At 41.1% G+C, this 27539-nt stretch overlaps 1 protein-coding gene across 1 annotated transcript in view; it reads right to left on the minus strand.

Moving 5' to 3' along the window:
• Positions 1–27539, minus strand: part of sdk1b (sidekick cell adhesion molecule 1b) — a 277239-nt gene that overhangs the window by 171397 nt on the left and 78303 nt on the right. The window contains 3 exon segments of the mRNA XM_061771792.1: positions 7790–7937; positions 8016–8122; positions 11225–11381. Of these exon segments, the coding sequence (XP_061627776.1) occupies positions 7790–7937; positions 8016–8122; positions 11225–11381 (412 nt within the window).

The following is a 27539-nucleotide window of genomic DNA, read 5'->3' on the forward strand; positions in this document are numbered from 1 at the left end:
GGATTGACAAAAGCTTAAACTCCAAAACTCCACATTCATTTCCTGTTTTCAAGTGTTCTGCTACCTCCAGTCAGTGTGATCACCACCACCCCTAACCAAACCCAACCCCCCACCCCGCCGCCACTCCTTTCCTCGCTCCTGTGGCTCTCTCTCTCTCTATTTATCATAATGTTGCCTGGCTAAAATCCCACGTTAACACACGAGTGGAAAGTACCCTGCAAATGAAGACATACTGCATTGGCATTTTGGCCAAACAAGTCAGACAAGCCATTTTAGCCTTGCAGGAAAGCAGCTATTCTGGGGGAGAACTCATGTAGGACACATTACGATAATTGAAACACAGCTGGCATAAAACCTACCACGCCAGTGGTTTGTGATTAATTTAAAATTAGCTTTTGAAATGTGCTTGAAATGTTTGGATAGGCTCTGATTTGGTTTTGAACTCAATTTATTCGATATGCATGACGCAGGAGTCGGTTAAAAACAAACAGGAAGGATGATACATAATGGAATGCTGATATAAAGGTCTGACAGTGATAAATCAGAATATGTCTCCACAATAACTTCTGTCGCTCTCTTTTCAGCAAGAGGTTGATACAGTCAGATAAATCCAGCTGGGACATGACAGATGGATTCAGGCAGACGGGTTTGCAAAATGTGGAAAAGTGATTAAATGATACCTGCTAAAACACTGATTAACAAAAAGTTGAATATGCTTAATATTGCATAAATTCAGATGCAAAAGAGATTGGCACTGAGTGGAGCGCAGCCTTCCATCAAGGCCAAACAATCCCAATTGGAATGAGTGCCAAACTACACGACTTTATAGATTGAATTTTCCTGCGTATGCCAACATTTTGTCATGACAATCAAATCATTATTTATTGACACATTTTGAAAGTGCATCTTTATCAGGGCACTAAAAATCAATTCTCCTTAAACCATGCAGGAACAGGGGAACAAAAAGTTGCCTGGAAATAATTCATCCATTTTCTTTTCCGTTTGTTGTAATTGCTGGAGTTTATCCAAGCTGACTTTTGGACAGGCTGCCAGTCAATCGCAGGGCACATATAACCACTCACATTTACACTTATGGACAATAAAAAACTTTCAGTGAACTTAAAATGCACATTTTTGGAATGTGGGAGGAAGCCGGAATACCCAGAGAAAACCCATGCAAGCACGGGGAGAACATGCAAACTCCACACAAGAAGGTCACAGCCGAGATTTGAGCTCACACCTCTTGGACACCATTCTGATTTATTTCGAATCGCTCTGGTAATCGACTGAATTTACGTGCTTCCGAATTCACATTTTCACATATTCCCATTTTTTTCTGTGGAACCTATGACCACTTATAGTAGTTTTTGTCATCTTTCTGAAACACCCTCACATGCAACAAGATGCTGCCAAACCCCTGGTTTAAGAGGAACCTCATGATGACAGTAGGCAAGCAAACATTCGGCACATGGATCTTTTTGCAGCTGTATGCCTTAAAATGCTCGGCCTGTTTCTCTAATCTCTAAAGTAACCAAATCATATCATTGGGAAAAGAGTCACATACACTAGCTAAACCTCTGCGACTCCAGAGATTAAGTTCCAGACACAATGGATTGACAAGAGCTTAAACTCCAAAACTCCACACTCATTTCCTGTTTTCAAGTGTTCTGCTACCTCCTCAGTGTGATCACTGAGACCCCCCCCCCCACACCCGACCCCGCCGCCACTCCTTTCCTCGCTCCTGTGACTGCCGTGTGAAAATGGCACTGTCAAAGTTCGAGGAGCGTCCAAATTGCCTGTTGTATTTGGAATATGTGGGTGTATTAGACCGATACTTCTTTCCAATCACCCACAATTGATGCATTTTTTTCCCCCTGCCAGCATAACACACACGCACACACACAGACGCACACACACTTGTTCCCTGAGTTGAGACACCAAGAAAATTCCTTCTGTTCAGGGTTCAGACCTCTTCGGTGTGCATAATGTTAAGCGGGATAATGAATTGTCTCCCCCAAGTTAAAGCGTTGTGTGACAAATTAAAATAAATAGATCTCAAAACACACACGCGCGCACACATTTTTACAGCATATGGCCTCCCTGCTGAAAAACGCTGCAGAAAAATTCCCCGTCCGTTCCCGCCATGCCCCTGCATAGATCACGGACTTTATTTGATCAATCCTTAGGAGGGTTCTAATTCTCCACATCCCGGCTCTGCTTTTCGACACTTCTTCATCGCATTCACTTCACGTCCATCTGCCACAGGCCTCAGAGCTAATTAAAGGAGGCGGCTGGCTCCTTGTCACCCGGGTCTGTGGGGGTCACCGGTAAAATATACATCAGCGCGGGTCGGCGGCGATCAAAACAACTTCGGGACAGCTCTCGCCGACTGTTTTGATTGCCGCCGGACAGCTGTGACGAAAACGGAGCTAATACTGGTTGTATTATTCAGCACATTACAAAATGTAGTTTTTGCTGACAAGCAAAATAAAGACAGTTTTGAAAGAGAAAAAAGTTGTTCACTTTAGGCAAAAAAACACAATGCAAAGGTATGGAATTGCGAACACGTTGTTTTGATGCCAAAGGAGCCTGAGACCATGCCAGCGATCTTTTTTTTCTCTCTCGCAGTACAAGAACAATGAAAGCTTAAAAAGAACCATTATGTGTGGAAAGATATTTTTGTTGTTGTTATGCCAAGTTATCAAAACAGGTTTTTATGCTTAAGTACGTACATCTCAGAGTCTACTTTCTTACTTTTACGTAAGTGAGTTGAAATCAGTACTTATACCATTGTATTACTACACAAGTACTGTATATTTACTTCTACTTGTGTACAGAATGTGAGTACTCTGGTGGGTATGTGCGTGTGCGAGTATGCAGAGGGTGGTGGAGTGCAGACGCCTGGAGATAAATCGCAAGCTGTGTGCGAGGGCCGAAAAGACAGAGAGATTGAGCCGCATAACGGATTAATAACTTCATAAACGACATCATCAGCTTGGTCACCGCCAAGATAGCCAACCGCCAGGCGCCATCTGGCCTCGTCTCGCCGGACCGCGGGATCGGCCAGCGTAACCTTGCACACGCAAACACACAAACAGAACCGCACACATCGTCAGCAAGCTCACAATCTACGCATGAACGCACGCTGAAAGGTTTCCAGCCAGGCATATATGTAAGTGAGATAGGTCTTTGGAGACACATTGTGTTTGTGTGGGTGTTCATTGACGAACAGACGTTTATAGCTTCTCCGACAGTATATCCTCCGATGCCGTAATGACCGTAAAAGAGACGGAGAAGGCGAGCGCACCGAGGGAACGTGGCGGTATAAAGAATAATTTTGAGGCAGAAAAGCCGAGACGCGAGGAAATGAGGGAGGGTGGGGAGAGGGAGACGTGTCTTGTCGAGACAAGAGGGGAGCTGTGAAGAAAGGTGCAAATTAGTTTTATGAAGGTTCAAAGGAAGTGCCACGCACGAGTCTTCAAACGGCACGCGTGTGTGCGTGCATGTGTGGGCGGCAAGCCAATCAGGGAAATTTCATTTCAAGATGAAGAAATAAAAGTTTCTGTCCAGATTATTCTCATGCTTGAAAAGGCAGCAGGATAGAGTGTCTTGGAGGGAAAATAAGATTCTGACATTTGTGTCAAACTAATCAGAGCGCAGAAACATTGCCAGCATCATGGAGCCTCAGTTGATTACACAAGCGCATCATAGCAAGAATACAACAATTGGCTGATGGATAAAAAGACCATCCATCTACTCTTGGTTGAAGGATTGCTAAACAAACACATAAATTGTCCAGAACAACAAAACATGTGGCGGAACAGTGAGCCAGTGGTAGGCCAGTCTGCCTCACAGTTCTGAGTCCGAATCTCAGCTCTGGACTTCCGGTTTGGAGTTTGCATATTGTTCATTGACTCTAAATTGCCACGCCTCTTGCCAAAAGTCAGCTGGGATAGACTAGCTTACCCATTAGCCTATAGAGGACAACTCTTATAGAAAATGGATGGAGCGATGGACTTCAGGAAAACTCATGAGATGGCTCAGTAATGTACATATCCTCCACATGCCTGTCATGCATTCTCCTCCATCTGCGGATGTTCCCAATGAGACGACGGATGGTTTCTAGATATCTCATCCCAGACCTGAACCCGGACCCTGACAGTCAAAGGACCGTCAGTGAGTGCCACCTTCAAGAAGTCTGTGTCGGACACCCCTCTGCCTTTTCTGTTGTACTGGCCTATCCCCTGGAATCTCATCCACACTCTTGAATCTACGCTAACCTTCTGGCCCACTGGTGCTTCTAGACCGATTTTAGTGCGGTGGCCAAATTAGGGCCAAGGTTTTTTTTTTAGAGGGGCCTTAACGGGTGGGTGCTGACTGAAAATTTTGCCAGAAAAGTCCAGTCAGAGAACAACTTGTTTGGTACGGCAAAATCAATTCATAGGCGGGCGCCACGGGGGCGACAAGCGCAGTGTCTCTCTCGGGGTGGGAAGGAGCGGAAGTCAAAATCCACTCCTGTGTTCGCTTCTAGTTTAGACTACCTGAGGAGCTATTGTGTGCGGCAGATATCACCATTTGCCGCCACTAACGGTGAGGACAATGATGGGAAGAAAAGAAAAACTAGCGAGGAATCAATCGGGGATGTCTTTCTAATTGCCTCTCCTTGCTATCTTTTGTCCGTCATTTGCTCAACAGCAGGTGAAATTGATTCGCAATCGTTAAGGTTTCCTAACTGCACAGGTTGATATCCCAAAAGTGTGGTTGACTTGGAGTAGCACTGTGATGATTATGCATTTAGTCTGTTTTTTTGGGGCATTTTATTTTACCAGGTTTTGTTCAGTAACATAGGACATTGTCAAGGACATGCGGGAGGACCGTGATGCATCTCTCCCTCTCTAATAAACACAAAGCGCTTCACCGGCGACGTCAAGCATTAACTGCAGCTCTGTATTTCCAGTCCCACTGGCAAACTCTTTGATGTTTGATGACAAACACATTTCATACTGCATTAAATGTTATTCCAGCGAGAGAACCGTTTCAGGAACACATAACTGAAGGAAAGGTTGCATTTAATTTACACTAGGCTTTACACGATCAGGATTTTTGGGGCCGATCACCGACCAGCGAGTTTAAAAAAACGATAACCGATCAACGATCCGGTCACAAGATGGAGGAATGTGTCTATTTAAATGACCTGTTCATTTACTGCATATACTTGTGTACTTAATTGCTAAAAAAATATATATTTACAATAAATAATGTATCTTTGTTCCTCTATTTATGCCAGTGAGGCATAGTGACAGACAGAACAAATGATAAATGGTATTCTATTAGATGGCAGGAAGTAAATACAGTAATTAATGTATCCACTTTTTGTGAAATTTTTGTTTGTTGGTGTGCTGTGAGATTTTTCAATTGTAAAATATGTTCCTTGGCTCCATAAAGGTTGGAAATCACTGCTCTAGTCAGATCGTGTATTCTAATCAGTCAGATCAAACCAACATTACATGACAGAAATAATGGGTGCTAACTTACTGTAATTAAATTACTTTATTTTTAAATAAATTACTTCACCCACACCGAAACTTTAGAGCATGATTCGACAGAAGGGCGGCATGTTTACGTCCAACCGTTCGTGGGACTACTAGCTTGCTCGGCTACATAACATTTTATTGCCTGCTTGTGAGCCGTATCGCATTAAAAGTACGTGAACATACCTCAAGCAAGCCTTAAATGAACGTCTTCTCCTGTCCTGAGCACCGGTGACCACCAACACACATTTTTCCCCATTTTGTCCTTATAATAGTCGGCTCGCTCCCCTCTTGTTGTCGTCGCCACGGTAACGAGTGTATCCGGTCACATTTGAGTTGACAAGATAAAGCCCAATGATCGTGAAAAACGGGATGCGTTGGTATTGGAATACAAGATTTTATTGCAGTAGTCTGACATAGTGCAATCGTGAAAGAGCAAATTTGTCTTGTAGTCTGATCCGGGCATTACGTGTTGCCTGTCTCAGACGTGTTGTCTGTTTCACACCACCGACATGTTTTTATTTTTAGAAATAACTTCATTGGCCGTCAGATATTTACAGTATTACGTCAAAAGACAGGCGACAAGGCTAAGAATAAACTAGCTTTTGGATTTGAATATACTGTGCACGTGGCGACGCGGAGTAAATGTCTTTTGCGGAGCCGATCAATGACGTCATTGATCGTATCGGTGAATTATGACATTTCACTGGAAATTCTCTGATGCCATACAATGGTCAACCATGACCCTCTTTGCAATGGATGGGAGGTCCTTGATGGGGTTCAGGTCTGGGCTCTCAAGATCTTCCACAACTCATACAAGCATGACCTTGCGGTGTGCACTTACAAGGTGAGCCTTTTGTTTACATATCAGATTTTCATATTGATAAAATCCACGGTGTTTTTTTTTTTCTATGAATACGGACGTTTGACAATTCTACTCAGCACGTAGCGCAGCACGTTATCTGATTCACAAGCAGAGTACCTGCTACTTTGCTCATCATTTTTTAAATGTTTTTAAAGCGTTTCAAACCTAATACTGCTAGCATTTATTCCCCCTGTGCAATCACAGCATGTATAGCAGTTAAATCTCAGTGATCATTATCTTTAATTTACATTGCTCTGATGACTTACTGTAATAATGATCAGTTCTCACCAGAATGCTGTATAAAATTTATTGTGCCTTATAAAAAGGAGCGTGTGTGGAATTTGTCGTAAACTGAAAAAAGTGTTGCAGGGACTTTTAGTGAAATTGGAGTCATCTATATGGGGATTTTGCAGTAATCAATACACATTCAAATTGAATGTCTTAATAAATGTTATTGTTGAGACCAAAGGAAACAAGTGTTGTGCATGCTTTGCCTTTGCTTTAAGTTGTTTCTATGCAAACTCAAACTCGCAGTTATCAAATGATGGGAAAAACAAACAGAATACTTAATATTATAATTTAAATAATAATTGTTCTTTTAAAACACTATATAAAAATGGTCTTTCGCTGTAAGCTATTGGTTGAAATGATACATGATAAAAATGAGTTTATTTGTTAATGACCCCGTAGAGCTTTGGGAAGTGCCATTAAAGGAGTGAGAACAAAGCAGACTGACCATTTCCGTGCACGGAGAGGGCAAAGACAATCTCATTCCATAGCACGCCCGGGAGCTATTAGTGCTCTTAATGGTTAGTTATGCCGGCACCCGACACATCTTCACATCTTTCACCGAGGAGGACGTTCCAAGTGCACATTTTTATCAAAATCGATTTCAGACACAACCTGACTCTGTCGGGCTTCATTGCAGGGGGAAAGAGTGATGCCTGATGAAAAAGGTTATGGTATTCATGACACTTTTGGTGAATTTGTCTGTTGCTATCAAATTTAAAATGGTGCAGATGCCACTGGTACGATTCAAGCAGACGACAGTGAACCCCCATTCAAAGCAGTCGGTAATGTTCAAGACTCACCTGCTTATATGTGAAAAACTTCAATACAGAGAGACCATACTTTTGCCCTTCCCATACGCTTAAAACATAAATATATTTAAACTCATTAAAACAAATGTATAATCACATTATATAATCACACCCAAAAAAATGCAAGCATAAAATGTACAGGAAAAAAAACCAATAAGAGCAGCAAGAACAAATGTGGCGATGTTTTTCTTCGTCATGTGTGGCCTCTGTTCCATTTAAAAAATTGGTTTAGATATTATGTATGTATGTATGTATTATTATGTATGTAGCCTGCTTAACTGAGAGGTACTTGCATTCGGTCATTGGGAATAATCTTGTGTCCGTCTTTGTACCAAGTGACCAAGGGTTGAGGAAATGACGCCAGGGGCGGCAGGCTGAGGACGGCAGCCTGCCCTTGGCTCGTCGTCGTTCTCTGCTCTTCGCCTGAGAACCTTCCCATAACTAGAGGAAGAGAGAGTTTCTGTTACCATACCACTGATGTTCGTTCTTGCTCTGTCAGTTAGAGTTTCTAGTACTCACAGGCCACTTGCACCTCTGTTCTTCCGTGTATGATGGCGCCCATCCTGTTCCTCACTGCACATTGATACAGGCCGGCATCTGTCCTCTGCAGCGACGGTACAAACAACCTACAGACGGCAAAAGAGACAATACAAACAATGATGCTTAAGGTTAATATCTTGTGGGAAGGCCTTTTAATGAACTTTAGCTGATTGCCTGATTTAGCTGATTGCTGATTTAGCTGATTGCTGATTAAACATAAGTGGAAAATGGAGACCACACACCTCACTATAAAGCAGCTGCAACATGTGGTTTCTCCAAACAAGACAACTAATGATGTAATTTTTTTTTAAAACAACATATACTGTACACTACTCTTCAAAAGCTTGAGGTCACTTAGAAATCTTATTATTTTTTAAAGAAAAGCACTGCCTTTTACAATGAAGATAACATTAAATATTTTCTTTCAAAATAATGACATTTCTAAATAAGCACCAAATTTTTGAACGGTAATGTATATCCTATAAACAAGGATGTGTTTTCATGGAAAATATGAAATTGTTGGGGTGACCCCAAACTTCTGACATTTTGTATATATTGAAATGAATACATAAATTACTGATATATTTTTTTATTATTAAAGTAAAAAAGTACACTGCAATGTGTCAGACTATTTAATTTACACATTAAGAATCTGATTGGTTGAATGATACTGAAAGTAAAAATTCACCTAATTCTTCCTTAACCACCAGTACAAATGTTTAACTCTTAACTTAAGACTTATTTCTATACTTTTGCATTTGGTTAAACCATACCTAGTATGCAACTAGTCTCTTGCCCTGCTTCCACCCCTGTCATCTGGATTTTACTCAGTTTTACTGCCACTTCTCTTCCCCCCCCCGGAAGACAGGGAGGTGGGGGGCTAGATGGCGATAATTGAAGTGAGGCTGTTGCTGTGAAGGATTCTGAATCGACCGACCAGAACGACACCGTGCCTGATAAAGGGTGAACGCACGTTTGCACTGAACAGTATAGTCATTAAAGTTGGTTTAGGTACGGTTGTTTGGCTCTATTGTCAAAATGTTATCTACTCTTTGGCACCCTTACGCGGGGCTAGAACCTGTATATTTATTTTATTGCATGCATGTTTATTCTTATTATTATTTTCCTTGAGGGGTTATTAATGGGTTGTAAATGAACAGGGATTCTCTAATGGCAATCTTGGCATACGATCTAGGTTGTTGCCACGCTGGACAAACTCACCAATGCAAATAAGCACACCAACACACACACACACACACGCACATGCACACACAAAACTGGACATCGCTTAGGGGCTCATTATGAATAATAGGCCAGCCAAGTACTTAACTCCCAGGCTGTCAGTGTATGATGCCAAGTTGTGCACACAACACCCATACACGCGTATTGTCGAATGCTGTATATGCATTGTTTGTATGCTGGCATCATCCTTAAAAGGCTCGTATAATTCAGTTTAGTCAGGAATAGCACATAACATAATAACACAGTGGCTCTCCCTCTCTCACTGTCATACTGGGGTCCATTACATTTCTATCAGAAGAGGGCAGCGGGGCTGTCACCGTAGTTTTTAAGCACCCAGCAACTTTAGCCGGTATACGTATATCTCACTAAACTCAAATTTCAGTGTTGACAGTTGCCAATCAATACAATAATCTGACACAGTTGCAGCCTTGCTTGCAGAGCCCAATTCTCTGGATGATTTAGGACAAGTTCAATCAAATTTCACTGGCGGAGACGGCTTGGAATCGACCTGGCTGCCTCTGTTGCTCCAAACTAAACAGTGTGTGGGCTCAAAGTATATCCACCATGTCCAATTTTACAACTGAACTGGAGGCTTTGAATACAAAAAAAAAAGGATGCATTGAAGCCTTTATTGTCAGTTAGTTGTATCTTTTCTAATCACTAAAGCAGCTAAACCACAATTTTCTTTTTTAATTTGGAGTCTTCAATTCAGAGAAGAAAGAGGGGACGAAAACAGCTACTTACCGTAGCTAAGAAAATGTCAATCTAAGATGTGCCATTAATGAAACATGATCGAACTTAAACACCTTTCCAATTTCTTTACAATATACCAGTACTGTGATTTTTGCATCATTATTTATTTGGGCACAGTATAGCTATATCAGCATTAGGCATAGATACTGCTTCTGTCTAAAGGCCTAAATTACTTAAGTTTTGTGGGCGTAAAAACGGGCGCAAACTTGTTGGCGCACGCATACAGACATGAAAGCTGATCTACTAACCGGGCATAACCAGGATTGCGTAGAATTATTTACACACAAATGGCAAAAATATAACCTCCTTGGTGGAGGTAACTTAGCTGTAATGCCACAAAATGTGCAAATGGTATCTTTTCAGTTTCTCAAAAACAATTTGACAATTCTTGGGTGACAGTCCAGTTGAATACCAGGGATGCCCACCACCAGTAAAGAGAGAACCACTAAATTTTGGAGAGCTACCTCTCTGGTTTTGTAAAGAAATTCTGAAGGTGTCGTTGAAAAACTGGCTGTTTTTAGCAGTCTTTGAAGGACCCGAGGTAAAACGTAGTCATAAAATCCTGTGGCTTTCCGTCCTCTCTGGTGTTTGTCCTCATATCAGACTTGTTATAAATTTTGACAGCAGCGCAAAGACGACACAACACAGCGCCCTGCCGATCTGGCGTAGGGCCGACCTCATCAAACTACAGCTGGCAGAATTTTGAGAGCGGTCCAACGTGTTACACCCCTCCTCTCTTCCTCACCCAAGTGGATCAGGTCTCCCAAGTTTGCCACTATTTTAAAAGATGATGCTAAACTCTTATTTCACAGCAGCAGTTTTGCCAAACAACACACAGGACATGGAGAAACAGATAAGAGATAACAGAATTGTGGAAGTATTTTTGAATTTGTCATCTAAATTTTGGAACCATTTCTTAAATAGAATGCAGTGTTTTCCACATTTATAACTATACTTAATTGTACTTATACTTGTAACACTTTACACAATTGAAAGGATTCGTTCTTGCCTTTTCCTGTGTGGACTGCCTTACAGTTTGGGGTTTTAGCGATGTCCTTAATATTAAATAAAACATTGTATGTTGATCAAGTTTTTTTTCTTATTTGATGAAAATGGACTGAAATGTTTTGGACCCCGTTAGCCTCGTACAGGGGGGCCAACGAGCGCAAGCCATCCAGTTGGCGCCAGCTGACCTGTACTGCGACGTCCAGCCGGTGATGTTGCTGCCGTTGAGAGACCAGCGGTACTGCAGTGGCCAGCTGCCTCCAGCCAAGCAGGTCAGCACCAGTCTGTTTCCCTCCAGCACCACTTGTTGCCCCAGGCCAACCCCTCGCAGGTAGGGTGCCACCTCTGACAGACACAGAAAGAAGGATACGTTTTTGATAAAATAATAATTTTTTTTGCAATGGCAAGCATTCGGCATAAACTTTTTCACATAAGGCCAGATATGTTTGGATTCTTTCCCCTTAAATGAATGATATCATCAATTATAAACTGCATTTTGTATTTATGTGGCTTGTCTTTGTGCTAAATATGCAAAGAACAGAAATCAGCAATTACGAAGGTGGCAAATAGTTTTTCACAACACTGAAAAGCATAGACAGGGTGTCTCTAAAGTCATTATACATTTCATTTCAGGTATTATTGGGACAGACGTGAGGCCATCAGCATTTGGCACCTTAGGCTTTGAAGTTTTTGTAAGCATATCAACTTCAAGGCTTCAAGTGGAAAATTATGATTCTCAACAACCTGAAGTCTGTACACGTAAAGGTGTATCACTCGCCAAAGCATCTGCTGAATTGAGCTTTTGTTGATGCTGAGTTTCAGTGCAGCCCTCTGGATAGACTTTCCCAGGCTTTACTCGAACCCCTGCTGCAAGAGTTCAGTGCTTTCATCAGTGGTGGTAGTGGCAGGCCTTCCACTGCCTGGTTTGTCAAGAACAGATCCTGTTTTAAGAAACGTGTCCTGGATAGCATAAATTGTACTACGCTTTGGAGCCGTAGAGCATCTCAAACTGGTGTTCAACTGCAGCCGGGGACAGAAAAACCTCTAGGAGGGCGGCAACTTTGCAAAGCTGCTACAATGTCAAATGGCAAGCCATGGGCAAGGTAATGATATGCTCACAAAAACTGCAAAACCTAAGCTGTCAAATGATGATTGCCTTGAGCCTCTCCGAATCATACCTAAAACGGAATAGAAAGAAATAAGTGTATTGTGACTTTTGGGACACCCTGTAAATCCTGAATAGAATATGCATATTGTTTAAGTTCACCTGCAGCATGTAGCAAATGTCAAGGCCGATATGAAAGCATGATTCAGAAAAAGACGTCTAATGGAATAGAAAAACCTGAGCTACAGTATGCTGAATCCAAATCCAATGCGTTTGATAATTGTGTTCTTAAATACAAGATTGAAACTTCCTCAAACCTCATCGACGATGTTGAAAAGTACAAAGTGATACAGAACATAAAGGCCACCATGTTCATTTGCAAAGAAATAAAACGTGCAGGTCGTAGAAAAACCATGGATAACCATGTACCATGAAATTATATCTCATCATAAAAGGTGCACGCTAGAGTCTTTATTTTTTGGACGAGCAGGGGAGGTGGGGGTCCAATTATTAGCCCAAGAAATAATGGAAGTCATTCACCCAGTCTTCCAAGGTATATTTGGCAAACGGTTCAGACACCATCAAAATAATACTACTACATCTGCACTCATGGTACTAGTGGTCACACGTGCTCTCCTGGCAAAGGTTGTTGTTTTTTTACCATTCAACTCACTTCGCCATTTATTTTGTTTCAACTCAAAGCGAATCGAAGGGAGCCGATAGTCATAACTTTGTTTTAATTTAATAAACAAAGCGCCGACAGGTATGCAGTTCGGAGTTAGTTGAGATTTAATTAATTAATAACAAAGATAGCTGGGATAGGCTCCAGCACGCCCGCAACCCTAGTGAGGATAATTGGTACAGAAAATGGATGGATGGATGGATGGATGGACTATGACGGTTTCAATGTCAAATCTGTAGACATTTTATTTTTTGTCTATTGTCGTGTTCACCTATTTAAACTATTCTTCAGTGGTTAAAGTTCAAGGAGTGTTTTTGCTTTTCTCCGAATAGTCCATGCCCCAATGAGTCGCAGGGTGCATTATCCAGGGTGCATTAACCAGGGTGCATTATCTGGTTAAGACGTCCACCCTCAATTAGACCCCTCTATTTTCGCATCAGGAAAAAAAAAAAAAAAAAAACAGGTACTGTCGTAAGTGTAGTTCTAATCACATTCCATAGACGCAAATGCACAGTTCATTTCAACGCTGATCCTAACAAAAACAGCCCCACCGAAGCACCTAAACAGCCTCTCAGATCATTTTACAAGTTTCACTTATAAAATGTAATATACTGTTAAATTACTAGAAATATTAACAATACTAATCCAAATCCTAATTGACAAATAAGGCATCCAATACACACTTTACCCATCTGCTATTAAGTGAATAAATGCCCGTGCTCACAATTTGCCGAAATATGGTAAATATCATGAATGTTTTGTTGTATTATCAATCAATTTTCCAATATAATGATTGATATTATAGGCATTAGTACATCTGCCTCAGTCACGAGGTTCAGGGTTCAAAATTTCAATACTCAATTCCAGCCTTCCTGTGTGAACATTCCATGTTCTCCCCATGCTTGGCCTTACTTACTCCAGCTTCCTCCCACATTCCAAAACATGATGTGATGTCTAATTATATAATTTTGCAAATAATTTTTCCTTTTATACAAACATTTGAATTAATGAATGTGTTAAGAATCTCTGCCACCTCTTGTATTCGGAGGGTCACCATTCGCCATCAGCGTCTTTAAAATGTGCGCAATGCGGTAAAATGGCGCAGTAAATACAATTTCTCCTGCAGTTGCCAAGAAAATAGTCTTATGTCACGATTGGCCAAAACAACATCATATTGTGGCTATAATCTGTTTGGTGACTGTAATTTAGCTGTCCTATCGGTGGACGCTCAGGTTTGTACTCCGCTGGTAAACAAACTCCAAGTGTAAAACCATTCCTGGACCCCTAACTTTTTTTGTGGACTTTGCCATTTCAATACCAAAGCATTTAGAAAATGTTGGATGCTCAAAGAACTAAGCCAATTATACGACTCACAAGCACAAGAACATTTTTGATACTGTAAAACTCAAAAGTTTTATTTAAATATGTCATGCTGACCCTCGCTAGGCATTGCCTGTCCGATTTTGATCCACATCAATGCCTGTTTGGTTAATTGAAGATTCTAAATTGCCCACAAGTGTGAATGTGTGTGGAAATCGTTGTTTGTCTTTGTGTGCCCTGCGAAAGGTTGGCAACCAGTTCTGGTTGTAAAAAGCCTTCCGCCCAAAATCAGCTGGGACAGCCTCCAGCTCACCCGTGACCCCAGTGAGGAAAAGCGTAATAGAAAACAGATGGATGGATGATTGATATCACTTCATTGTTGGCAAGATAATCGCAATGATCGTAAGTTATTCTGCAATTACCGCCACTAGTTAATGGTGAGATTGATTCAACTTCTCCACCATTTAACAATGTAAGTCATCTGCTGCAGCAAGAACTCAAAACAAGGTCAAAACTGTTTTACTTTCAAGTGTCTTTTCTCATTCCAAGCGGCCCTCTCATTCTTTCTCAATTGCATTCGCTTCCATACTCCTCATTCCCTGTGGAGATCCCAGGGCCACATTTTTCCTCCCGTTTCTCCATCTTTAGTCGTCCCCTCTACTTTGGATTGATAGCTGCCTTCGCCGTGCACACAGGGAAAATGTTCCATGTACCCTTGATTTATATGTGAGCCTGTGTGTGTGTGTGTGTGTGTGTGTTGAGAAGGACAAGGAAACTGAGAGTAAGTGTTAACATGGCCATAAGAATTTATTTGGAAAATTCCTCACAAGATGGCGAAGAGCACTGCCTCTGCCATTCTGTTGAGCAGCGCCATGACTCATCTTCGTGTGTGTGTGTGTGTGTGTGTGTGTGTGTGTGAAGCAGGGATGCAACCTTAACGGTTTATCATAGCGTACGACTTGACTGAGAAAGGCAGGCACAGTTGCACGCTGTATAAATAGAACCATGTTTTTAAGTGCTCCAGCTATTTCACTTATCTGCACTTTCTCCATAGCTCGCGTCACTCCTCGTTGCCCCTTTAAATCCTACCTTGTACTTTAAAGCCAAGTCCATTAAGAACGACAGATGGAGATGGTGAACGCTAGCAAGCTTCTGAGAGGAGCAACGTCAGCTAACAGGAGCAATGTCAGCTAACGGGATGTTTGGCTGTCTTTGTCGCCCACTGTCAACAAACCTCTTACCGCCGTTATGCCTTAAGCACCTGTCCAACTATTGAAAGTCACGGTCGCTCACGTTGCCCATCGCTCCACCTGCACCAAAGTGTGGCGGAACTCAAGATCATCCCTGCTTTATTCCCTCTTTGGGGAAGAATGTTGACCAACAGAACGGTTGGCCTCCAAATGTGAGAGGAGAGTCAAGAGGCAGACATGAACACGTCTGCGCGCAAACAAAACGTTACAATTTGTATTCCTCAGCTTTCAGGAATTCTTTCTGAGATTTTTGAAAGAGAAACAAGGAAATAAGGAACACAATGGCTTATTCGAGGATAACACAGCAGTCCCAAGTTTCTGTTGTCGTCTGTTTTCAGTTTGTACGGCTTACCCACTTAATACTATTAAGATTTCTATGGAAATTTAATTGTACCGTAATCCCTCATTTATAGCAGCATTACGTTACAGACGACCCTCACAATAGACAAACTGCGAAGTAGCGACCAAATATTTAGTTTTATCATTTATATACATTTTAAAGCTTTAGCAAAGCAAAGCAAATTGATTTATATAGCGTATTCCATACACAAGTCAATGCGCTTTACATGATTAAAAGCATTTAAAAACAGTTTATAAACATATAAAACAAAGAGAAAACTAAAACTACAATTAAAACAGCATACAGTGCAAGACAGATCAGTTAAAAGTGGAGATGCTTTAAAGAGCATGAGAAAAAAGAAGAGTTTTTAACCTGGACTTAAAAACATTCACACTTGGGGCTGACTTCACTTCTGTTGTCAACTTATTCCATTTGTGTGCAGCATAAAAACTAAATGCTGCTTCACCATATAATACCACAATGTATGCATGTGAGGTGCAGGTATTATTTTTGTCCACCATCCTCACGTTCTACACTAGCCTGTTGAGTGACATGGAAGTCAGCGAATGAGAGTGTAGAGTTGGCTGGCTGTTAATTGGCTAAACCGTTAGCAACTATGCGTGTTGAATGACGCAGTCAGTTGAGGCCATCAGCAGGTGGTCTAAGAATGTGCTTGTGTTTTCTGTATTTTGTTACCATTTGTTCAATAAAGCAATTGAAAGTGCACCAGCAGTTGGGTCTATCCTCCCCCTATCCAAACCACCTACCTGTGAATGCATTTCAATTTATTCTAATGGCGGTAAGCTTTATTAAATTCACTAATGACATTTACTTTACCAAAGATGTGCAGTTGTGTAACTTAAGACAGTTAACTGTATACCTTACAAAAGGCTCATTGCACTAAAGTCCTGCTAACACCGTAGCAGACGTGGGTAACATCGGCTTGACTGAAAAACACCCCCTTTAATGTCGCAATTCATGTCTTAATGCACAATCAGATATGCATGCTGCTACTTCACCTAGCTCCTCTTCCTAGCGCAATGAAAGCATGTTTAAGTCTGTCACAGTTTATCAGTATGCATCGATAATTGGTCACGTAATCAAATCATAGTTGTCTGAATTATCTAATGAAATCCCACCGAAATCCCAATCTACGTAATAGGCGAAGCTAATGGATCACACCTCGGGTTTCAGACATGAAATGTGTGTTAGAAATTCCACCAATTTTGCAGGTCCGACCAAAGGAAAGCACTTTTATCCATGGTGTAAACCATGTGGTGTTAATGAATTTGAGTGGGAGAGGTCACCATTGAGGGCAGTCACCCTAGAAAAATCACTTAATCTTCATAGCACTAGACCCCTGTCGTGAGACTGGGCTGACAGAATTGACTGTCGTCTATGATGAATACTGATTCGCTGTCTCGCCGCACACACACATACACACACTTTTGCCGCATGGGGATGAAGTGGAGAAAATACCTAAATCAGTCCATTTTATTACATGTAATTTTACTTTTAATAAGCAGTAGCAATTTGTGTGGCAAAGCATTTTTCCCCCCACTGCGGAAGATGACTTTTTGATTATTGGGTGCAAATGAGTTCTAGTCTGTTTTGATGTAATAAATCTGCCTGCACTTGTTTTAACAGGCGTTTACAACACGCAATTAGGATGACACAGTGGTTGGGGAGAGGAGAAAATTACGAGTTAAGATTTTGTGCATGTTAATACCACGCCGAAAGAAATGGGGGCAAAGACAATTAATGAGACAATGCAAGGTGAAGGGGGTGATGATGATGAACTAGGTCATAATTAAATGAACACAGTGTGTCTATAGCTAAGATTTTAAACTGTGCTGTTCACGCGGCATTTATTTACCTTGTACTATGAAGATATTATTCAGAACTTTAAATGCTAACAAAACATAATTGATTCCAACAATGTACAGAATGCAAAGTTGACTGATGTGAATAAGTGCGTAGTTTCTCAATAGTGGTGTGTGTGTCATCCAAGCGTCACTGTTTTTTTGATGTACTAAATGTAATTATCTCAGTTCTTAGACATATCGTTCAAACATGGACATTAAAAAGTAAACAGTTGAGCCCAGCTGTACTGTATTGCGAACCAAAACAGCAGTAGCGAAGAATGTAAACAATATCTCGGATGAATTTGAAAAGCAAGTTTTAAACTCCACTTTCACTTGGTGTATTGTAACATGTTTTTTGGTAATAGTGAAGTGAGGCTACATTCAAGTCTTGCTAGCAGTTTTAACAATGCAAACTCACCCTTTATGTCCATCAAACACAATACGGGCAGTAAGTACGCACATGGCAAATACAGTATTTCCCTGTCATGTGTGGGGACTCTCATATTTCAAAAATCGGTTAAGATGTTAAAAATCGGTATGGTTTTACGCCGCTCAAGTTGAACATTATTTCCTCTGTGAAAATGTTTTGGGGAAATCAAACAAGGTCAAGCACATCATTTCTATGTTATACTCAGGTCCACTTAATTAAAATCAAATTGATGAATATATATATATATATATATATATATATATATATATATATATATATATATATATAAATAAATATTTGGGGTGGGACTTATTGCCCTGTGAAATGTAAATTCACTTACGATGCAAATCTTTCACCCACACCAATTAAGAGTGTTATATGAGACACTTCATCAGGAAAGACCTCCTGTCTTAGCTCATGATTACGTTAAAGTGGCCCCATGACAGAAACACCCGCTGCGCCCTGCTGACTCGTAAAAGACTCGGCTGAACTCGTAGGAGAAGCGATGCCACAGGCTCAAGGATGAGAAGCGCTATTCCTGGATGGGAAAACAGCAGATAAGCATGCACACGCGGGAACAAAATGTTTCCTTGGCTTGTGGCTATATCCTCTTATCTTCTCCAACAATTCCCAAACAGGAGGCTGCAGGTAGTGCCAGCACTTTATTGCTATTATTATCATTAATTTGGTAACAATAGCAGCGGTGGTTAAAAGACTACAGCGGAGATTACAGATCTATCCCTCCACACCCCCCAAGAGCTATCCTCGCCAGCTCCTATCAGACTCTCCATAAGCTTTGACTGATAGCTATCAGATCAGAGCCGACAGGTGACGGACTGATCCCGACTCTCTGATCGACAGATGTCAGATCAGAGCGCAAGTTACCAACGACGCCACACCAAAATGCAAGCAGGCGCATGCATGCACACACAAGCACACTGTTTGTGTGTGGAATATTACTGGGTTTAAAGCGTATTTAAACGCGAGATAGCCAAAAATAATAAACGAGCGCAATTAGACAACACTATATCATCTGTGCTTGAGGCATTTACCAATGCAAGCATGTTATTATTTATATTAAGCAACGGTGCTTTATTCGACTAAATTATTAATTGTGAGTCACTCGAAAATGTTAGTTTATTGCTTTGTATGGCATTTAATAATGTCACTAATACTGCAAGAGTGCATGTGTGGGTGTCTGTGTGTGAGAGAGAGAAAGAGAGAGAGAGAGCGAGAGAGAGAGACAGACACAGACAGAGACAGACAGAAAGAGAGAGACGCAATCAGATGGAAGAGACTGTGATCAGTGACATTTCTAAGAGGTGGGCCACCCTGCAGGGTGCATCTGCTAGAGGACACACAAATGCTACATGATACTGTCGGCTGTGATCGCCCGACGAGCACACATCAGACATGAGGGGACAGTCAGGGGGCCAGGGTTCTGAAGTTTCTTTTAATGCAGAAGACGCAGACACAAACTGTGTAATTGGACAGTAAAAGTGAAGAAAAAACTGAAGAATTGGTGAACTACAGGTGCATTATTTAAGAAAATGTTTTTTTAATTACTATTATTATCTTAGAATATCTAATCCTTTTTAAGTGATAAACTAGCCAGTGATTCTCAACTGGTGAGTCGGGACCCAAAAGTGGGTCACGGAGCCATTCAGGTTAGGTCACGGTCAAGTATTGCAATGTATTCGTATTCACTTTTTTTTTTTTTTCTCCTCAGTACAATACTGAGGTTGCAAGTGCCCACATGGAACATATTAGGTAGGCGACAGGAAATGTTACTCACTTGTGCTCCAGTCACGAGTTGACTCCGTAAACAAATACAGTGCAGCTTAGCCTGTGGCTAGCGGCCTCATGGCTAGCAATATGCTTTTGGCAGTATGTCAAACTCATTTGAAACGGCATTTGAAAATATACTTTACATGTGTTTTCAGAGGCTGTTTCGAAACAAAAAGATCTTTATTGTTCTTAACTTCTATAAAAGTGGGTCGCAACTTTGTAACAATAGGAAAATGCGGGTCCTAGGGTGACAACATTTGAGAACCACTGAACCAAACAGTCAACTTTCAACTCATTAAATACCCATGGACAGCATAGAATCCCAGCTCATGATCAAAAGTTAATCAATTCTTCATTGGATCATCAATCCATCCAATTTATGTACTGCTTATCTTCACTAGGGCCACAGGGGAGCTGGAGTCTATCCCAGCTGACATTGGGTCAGCCAATCACAGACAAAATCCCGCTATATCGTGAGAAATGTGTGATACAAAATTAGATATGTACAATTTTAAAAAATGAGAATACAGGGAGACTGCAAAAAGTGAACCACGATATAGTGGGGGACGATTGCATATGAATATTCACAAGCATCTGTTCCTTATCCTCTGCGAAAAACAACTACCATTACTGCGGCTGACTGAAAAGCTGTGACCACCCCTGTACATCCATACTGTATGTCTGTATAATACTGCCCTCAGGTGGCCAAGGCGTGCACACCAGCACAATGTCTATTGAATTGAAAAAATGTGGTAAAAAATGTTTAATTTCTTTACATTCTATTCAAAGATGTCATGAATATAGGGTTTTATAAAGTACATTATAGAGTACTATTTTTATGATTAAAAACACTTTTACAAAAAAATGTGTTTTTTTGGGGGGGTGCTGGAACGGATGGCATTTAAATGGCATTTACAATCATTTCAATGGGGAAAGATGATTTGAGAGGTGAGTGTTTTGAGTTACAAGCATGATCACGGAATGAATTAAACTTGTAAGTCAAGGCACCACTATATTTTCTTATCAATATTCAGAATTCAATGTTTAAATTATATTCATTTGTATATTACTGTGGTTTCTTGTAGGGCTGAAGTTTTGACAAAATTGATTTGATTAATAATGGGGAAACTTGACCATGAATAAAAAATTGTTTTTATTATTATTCTGTCATTTCTTCTAATGATAATTAGACCACAACAGCAAACATCTCTTTGACAGTCTCAATCAACTGAGCATTTTTTTGTTTCTTTGCAAAGGCAGTTTAATTTTTACATAGCTCGGCTATTGGATCTAATTAGATTGTGCATATGTACCTAATGTTGTGGCTGGTGCGTGAGGGATGCTGAGGAATGGGAAAACAGAAATAAGTGAAAGTCTCAAACACTTTGTCATTTTGTCTGGCGTCTGTTCTTTTGGAAGGGAGTGAAATAAACAAATCCCACTGCGACTGAAGACTCCGCTGAGGAAAGTTGTGTACACAAGTGACAGTGAAAATAGCTGCACACTTGGGAGTGTCTCGCTCTCTCTTTCTCTCTCTCTCTCTCTCACACACACACACACACAGACACACACACACAATAATTCTGTTTTAACCCACTTTGCTTTATCTTCCTCCCCGCCGTTGTTGGGAACAAATTTGTGTGCATGTGTGTGTGTGTTTTTGGTGGAATGGGTCAATAGCAGTTCGCTCCGGGTGGGTAGGGGGTGTCCTTGTCGCACACAATCAACACGCAACCTTTACACTATCGCCCTGGGCTTCACACACACTCGACCCAAATCCAGACAGATACCGAGAGATACGACTTCACTCAGACATGCGATAGGCCTACTACGAAAAAGTGTCTCCGAGCTGTACGCCATTCAACGCCCACAATTACACCCAGTAGAAGCCTGCACGTGTAGAATACTGTTGAGAAAGTGATATCCAACCATGACGTCCGTCGGGCAGTGTATGCCTGAGCTACTGTATTTAACGACCTTGCTTCTCTCTCTATTGTTTTTTTCCACTCCGGTCTTTGGCAAGTGATTGTAATTGTGCGATTGTTCAATTATCCTTATCTTGCCTCACCTCTTTGGAGGATCATTTAAACCCAGCTCGCTTCATCCTCCCTATTTTGTTCTATTTTCTCACCTTCTTTTTTTTTGCACTAAATTACACCATCCATCCCTCTCTCTCTCTTGCTCATCTCTCTTTCGCTCTCGCTCACTTGTTCTCTTGTGTGCATGCGTCCAGGCACCAATCATATCGCCACTCTGACAGCTGCCACTGGCCTGACCTTGGACATTGTTGCCTGCCTGCTTCTGAAGTGATTGACGAATTGTATCCTCTCATTCATTATTGAAGGTGGAGATCACGAGAGCGGCGCCAAGGGGTATCGCCGTTACAGCTCAGCAGAGGAGACGGCGGTAAAGTGGTTGAGTGGAGGGGAGGTCATCCCAACAAACAAGAAGAAGTACGACGGGAGAGAAAGGAATGGATGCTCTTAGAGTGACAATGGTTGGATAGGATAGGGGTGACGTCCTAAATAGCTTCATATTTGTGACTTAGAGCATGTTTACACACGATGGTTAGAGATGAAAATTGATTGAAATGTCACATGAGAGTGTTTTGGAGGATTAAAAAAATAATAATTTAAAATGGGTTGTCTTCTCTGATGACTACATATCAACTACTACATTCAGGATTCATGAATTATATGAGTAATCAGATAAAAATCGATCTTGTATTATTAAACAACAATACCAATGCAAAATATGCATGAGAGGTGCAATCCTAATGTTCGACATTGTACTATCTGTGACCTTGAATGTGTGTGGCTTTAAAAGGCGGGGCATGGCCTGGTGAGTGATGTCTGCGTCAGCAAATGAGAGTGTGCTTGTTGTTAGCTCAGGTTAGCCAGTCTGCGCTTTGAGTCCCTGGGTGTCAGTTATGGCCGTCACAGTTAATGTATGTGTATTTTGTTACCGTCTGTTCAATAAAGCAATTGAAAGTGCACCGATGATGGCGTCTATTCTTGACCACCTACGGGGGTATTACATTACGTTCTAACAAGCTGTGCTAGTCTATACTAAAATAGCTAACGATGTTTGCCTTGTGCTGGGGATCGTAGACAGGCCATTGTGTAAGCCATTTCTGCTTTGCAGTAGACATACTTTATCTTCTTTTTAAGTGTGAAATGATCTTGGTGTCAAGGAAACAATTTGAAGTGCGTTGAGGAGCTTCAGTTAAACAAAAGTATTCCTTTGCCGCCAATTTGGTGCATCTATAGGCAATTACAAACCCTTTTGAGGGGGCATCAATTACTAGCCGATTTTTGGTATTCCCAGCAGGGCTGGGTCCCTATCTCTGTGCCTTTACTGTACCAACATATGATGTTTTTGATGGTTCCTCTTTATAAGTAAATGATTGCCGACCTTGTGAGAACTTGTTGAGACTCCACACAATCGAAAGAATTCTTAGTGGTCAATTAATAATGGACTATTATACCCTTCGCTAGTCAAAATGTTTGGAAAAGTGGAAGTACTGTATGGAGTATTCACTCTGCGCATGTTTGAGTCCGTCACAGTCAAAACACTTGACTGTTGTACTGTGGTAACACTTCTCCAGCATCTCTAGATTTTTAAATTGATGGTTTTGTTCGGTGCCCTGGGATTGGCTGATGGCCGGCCAAGGTTGTACCTTGCTCCTCACCCAAAGTCAGCTTGGATAGGCTCCTACTAAGGACAAGCGCAAAAGCCACGAATAACAAGGATAGATGGTTTGATTTTGGATGAGCAGACAATAAATTAGTGCAGAAGCACATAGTGTTTCTTCATTACGAACTACCAGCTTGGTATGCACTTTATGTAGATCGTGTGGATTTATTTGACAATTGTCATTGGTACGTGAAAAGAAACTCCCATTTTATACTACATCATTGGTGTACCCCCCGACTGCTGAAGTCGAACCAAAATGTTCACAAACTGTAGTGGGATTAAAGCTTTCACAATATACTGTTCAGTATTATTAAAGGTAGTATCTGAAGTGTGCAACTGACTTTTCTCAGGATGATAACTTGTTAAACCCACCATTTTGCAGACCACTGGGATCATATGCGATTGGTTGAGAGAGACAGACAACACGTAATGTGTGGATCAGACTACAAGGCAAATTTCACGATTGCTCTATGTCAGACTACGGCAATAAAATCTTGTATTCCAATACCACCGCATCCCGTTTTTTACAATCATTAGGCTTTATCTTGTCAACTCATAAATGGGACCGGATAAACTCGTTACCATGGCGACAACAACAAGCGTGGATCGCGCCAACTGTATTATAAGAACAAAACGGGAAAAAACGTGTGCTGGTGGTCACCGGTGCTCGGCAGAGGACGTTTGTTTAAGGCTTGCTTGAAGTCTGTTCACGTACTTTTAATACGATGCGGCTCGCAAGCAGGCAACAAAACGTTATGTAGCCTAGCAAGCTACTGCTAGCACTAACGGTTGTGCCGGCGTTCTGTCAAATCATTCTCTAATGTTTCGGAATCGGTGAAGTAATTTAATGACAATAAAGTAATTTAATTACAGTAAGTTAGCACCCATTATTTCTGTCATGTTGTAATGTTGGTTTGACCTGACTGATTAGAATACATGACCTGACTAGAGCAGTGATTTCCCAGCTTTATGGAGCCAAGGAACATATTTTACAATTGAAAAATCTCACGGCACACCAACAAACAAAAATGTCACAAAAAGTGGAGACATTAATTACTGTATGTACTTCCTGCCATCTAATAGAAGACCATTCATTTGTTCTGTCACTATGCCTCACTGGCATAAATAGATGAACAAAGATACATTATTTATTGTAAATATAGTTTTTTGAGCAAATAAGTACACAAGTATATACAGTAAATGAACAGGTCATTTAAATAGACACATTGCTCCAGCATGTGATCGGATCAGTGATCGTTTAACGTTTTTTTAAACTCGCTGATCGGTGAACGGCCCCAAAAATCCTGATCGTGTAAAGCCTACTTATTACTCCATCTCACAAACAAACTGTCTTTCTGTGTGAGATTTCTATTTTTCTCTGAGAGTTATTGTTACATCCGTCCAAGCTCAATCCTCCCAAAATTTCAGGCATCTTGTTTTATTGGTCCTGACAGATCGCACCATCATTCACTTCTAGACAGTATCCAATGATACATGCTAACAGTGATGAGTAATTTCAGCTCAGGTGCCAAAAAAATCCAATAGTGAGTCTCCAGTGTCCATCTTTGTCATCCATGTTGAATGTTTGTCCATAGTCGCCATTATTTTATGTCTATTTACAGACTTTTATCATACCGCAACTCAACAGTCTCCATTGCTCTTGCCTTGTGTTCATCTCGCTTCCATCTAGCATAGGATAGCATTGATTTTGTTTTTCTTGAACTGGCCTACTCGCTCCATTCTCTTTTAAAGTGTGTACGTTATGTCCTCTAGCACTGCTATTTACCTGTTATCTACGTGGGCAGGAGAACTATAACAGTTTTTAAGCTTCACTTCTACAACCTGCTTCTCCCACTAAGTCACTCGCTCATTTTGTGCATGTGTCCTTTTCAGCCATTTTGTTGTTGTCCGCTAGCGTAGTGGAGCACCCAGTTTTTGTGTGATTGTTGTTTTTCTTTGCATTGTTTATTAAGGACTTAGCAGGTTACATTGTACAGACATATCCTTGTAATGAATGTAATGACAAATGTTAGGTCATTGAGGTTAAAAAAAAAAAGTCTTGAAATGTACAATACAGTGGTGCCTTGAGATATGAGTTTATTTTGTTCTGTGACCACACGAGTAAGTCGAATCACTAATTATTAATCATTCTACCCCATTAAAATGAATAGATCTCAGTTAATATTTGTTAAATTAAAATATGTAAAATTGTTTGAGGCACCGTGTGCGACTGGTTAGAGCGTCTGCCTCACAGTTCTGAGGACCAGGGTTCAATCCCCGGCTCCGCCTGTGTGGAGTTTGCATGTTCTCCCCGTGCCTGCGTGGGTTTTCTCCGGGCACTCCGGTTTCCTCCCACATCCCAAAAACATGCATGGTAGGTTAATTGAAAACTCTAAATTGCCCGTAGGTGTGAATATGAGTGCGAATGGTTGTTTGTTTCTATGTGCCCTGCGATTGGCTGGCAACCAGTTCAGGGTGTACCCCGCCTCCTGCCCGATGAGAGCTGGGATAGGCTCCAGTACGCCCGCGACCCTAGTGAGGAGAAGTGGCTCAGAAAATGGATGGATGGATAAATCTGTTCTAGCCTCACCCTCCCACCAAAAAAACTAAAATAAAATGTGTAATGTTTTTTTAATGAGAAAAATAGAACTCAATAATATTGTACTTTATAAAAACATAATACAGTAATGACATAATTAAATAGAATTAAACCGTTTTTGTCACACTTTGCGTCAACTGAATGGCCATTGTGCTGCCCCTTTAACATTTGCGGGAAGCATAAGACAGACAGTGGATGTCTGTACAGTATAGATGTCTCAGCTCCTCACAGAGGATAGAGAATATATGGCTGTGTGTACTGTTATATTGATTGTCTAAATATGTTGCTCCATCGTTTGTGATCAAATAGTTTCTTAAAGGGTTAAATATGTGTTTCCCATTATGTGTTAGCATTAGAATTCAGCTAACGGACTAAAGGCTAGGCTATGTGTTTGTTTTAAATACAGAACTTATAATTCTCCTAGTTTTGTTTGTCTGTGTGATAATAAAACTTTAACTTGGAGTGGCATTAAACAGCTTGAACCTTCTTTTTATTTTGAAGACTTCTTCACTATTCGTCAAAGTGCTGCTTATTCTGAAGCGAGTTAAGTTCACTGTCACCCTAAGTCCAAGCAAGCAATTGGCAGAATGACGGCATGAATCTCAAAAAACTTGTATGTCGAGTCACTTGCATCAAAGGCACCACTGTAAACCACATCCCAGTAGTGTACTTCAGTCAGTGTCCTATGAAACACACTCCACCTCTGTGCATTCAGGTAAGAATGCATTTACTTCCTCCTTTCCACAGTGTGCAAACATCTGCCACTGGCTGGTGTCTTGCTGCACTCCGTCACCTGCCCCAAATTACCGCCGTGACTGCCTCCTCTGGGATACAGGCACACTCCGTCTCAGCTAACGGACAGTTTTCTGTATTGAAGTCATTAAATAAAGCGGAACAAAGATGTCCTTCCAAAAGAAAGAACAACATTGTCTTTGCGATGTTCTTATCCACATTTGTACACAAAAGATAGACTTACTATAGATAGAAGGTCAACTACTACTCCAGCACAGATGTTTCCAGTCACGGCTAACAACTGCTAATTATGAGGAACACGCACAAAGACACTCGTATACTCTTATTATTTGCCAAATAGCCCATTGTTTAGGCTTTTTCGATTTCTCCAAGAGCTGTTGCCTTAGGTATTTCTATTTTTAGTTGGATTTTTTTTTGCATGCACATGAGACTTGTGAGGGGTATTTTTTTAAGAGATAGCAGCTCGGAATATCTTTAATCAGCTTGGTGTCACCGCTTACGCTTTGAGACAAACTGGAGTTGTGCTTGTTTACAGATGCACTAGCACTCTTGCAGACACCGCAAAGTCATTAGCAGCAGTCGGCTGTCCCAGTTTAACAAGCAGGATGGTGGGTGAGATGGGTGACATTACTTTCCATCATTTGCGTTCCATCGCTCATGTGAGGGAAATTATTT

This window comes from Phyllopteryx taeniolatus, chromosome 4, assembly GCF_024500385.1.
Source record: "Phyllopteryx taeniolatus isolate TA_2022b chromosome 4, UOR_Ptae_1.2, whole genome shotgun sequence".
Lineage (NCBI taxonomy): Eukaryota > Metazoa > Chordata > Actinopteri > Syngnathiformes > Syngnathidae > Phyllopteryx > Phyllopteryx taeniolatus.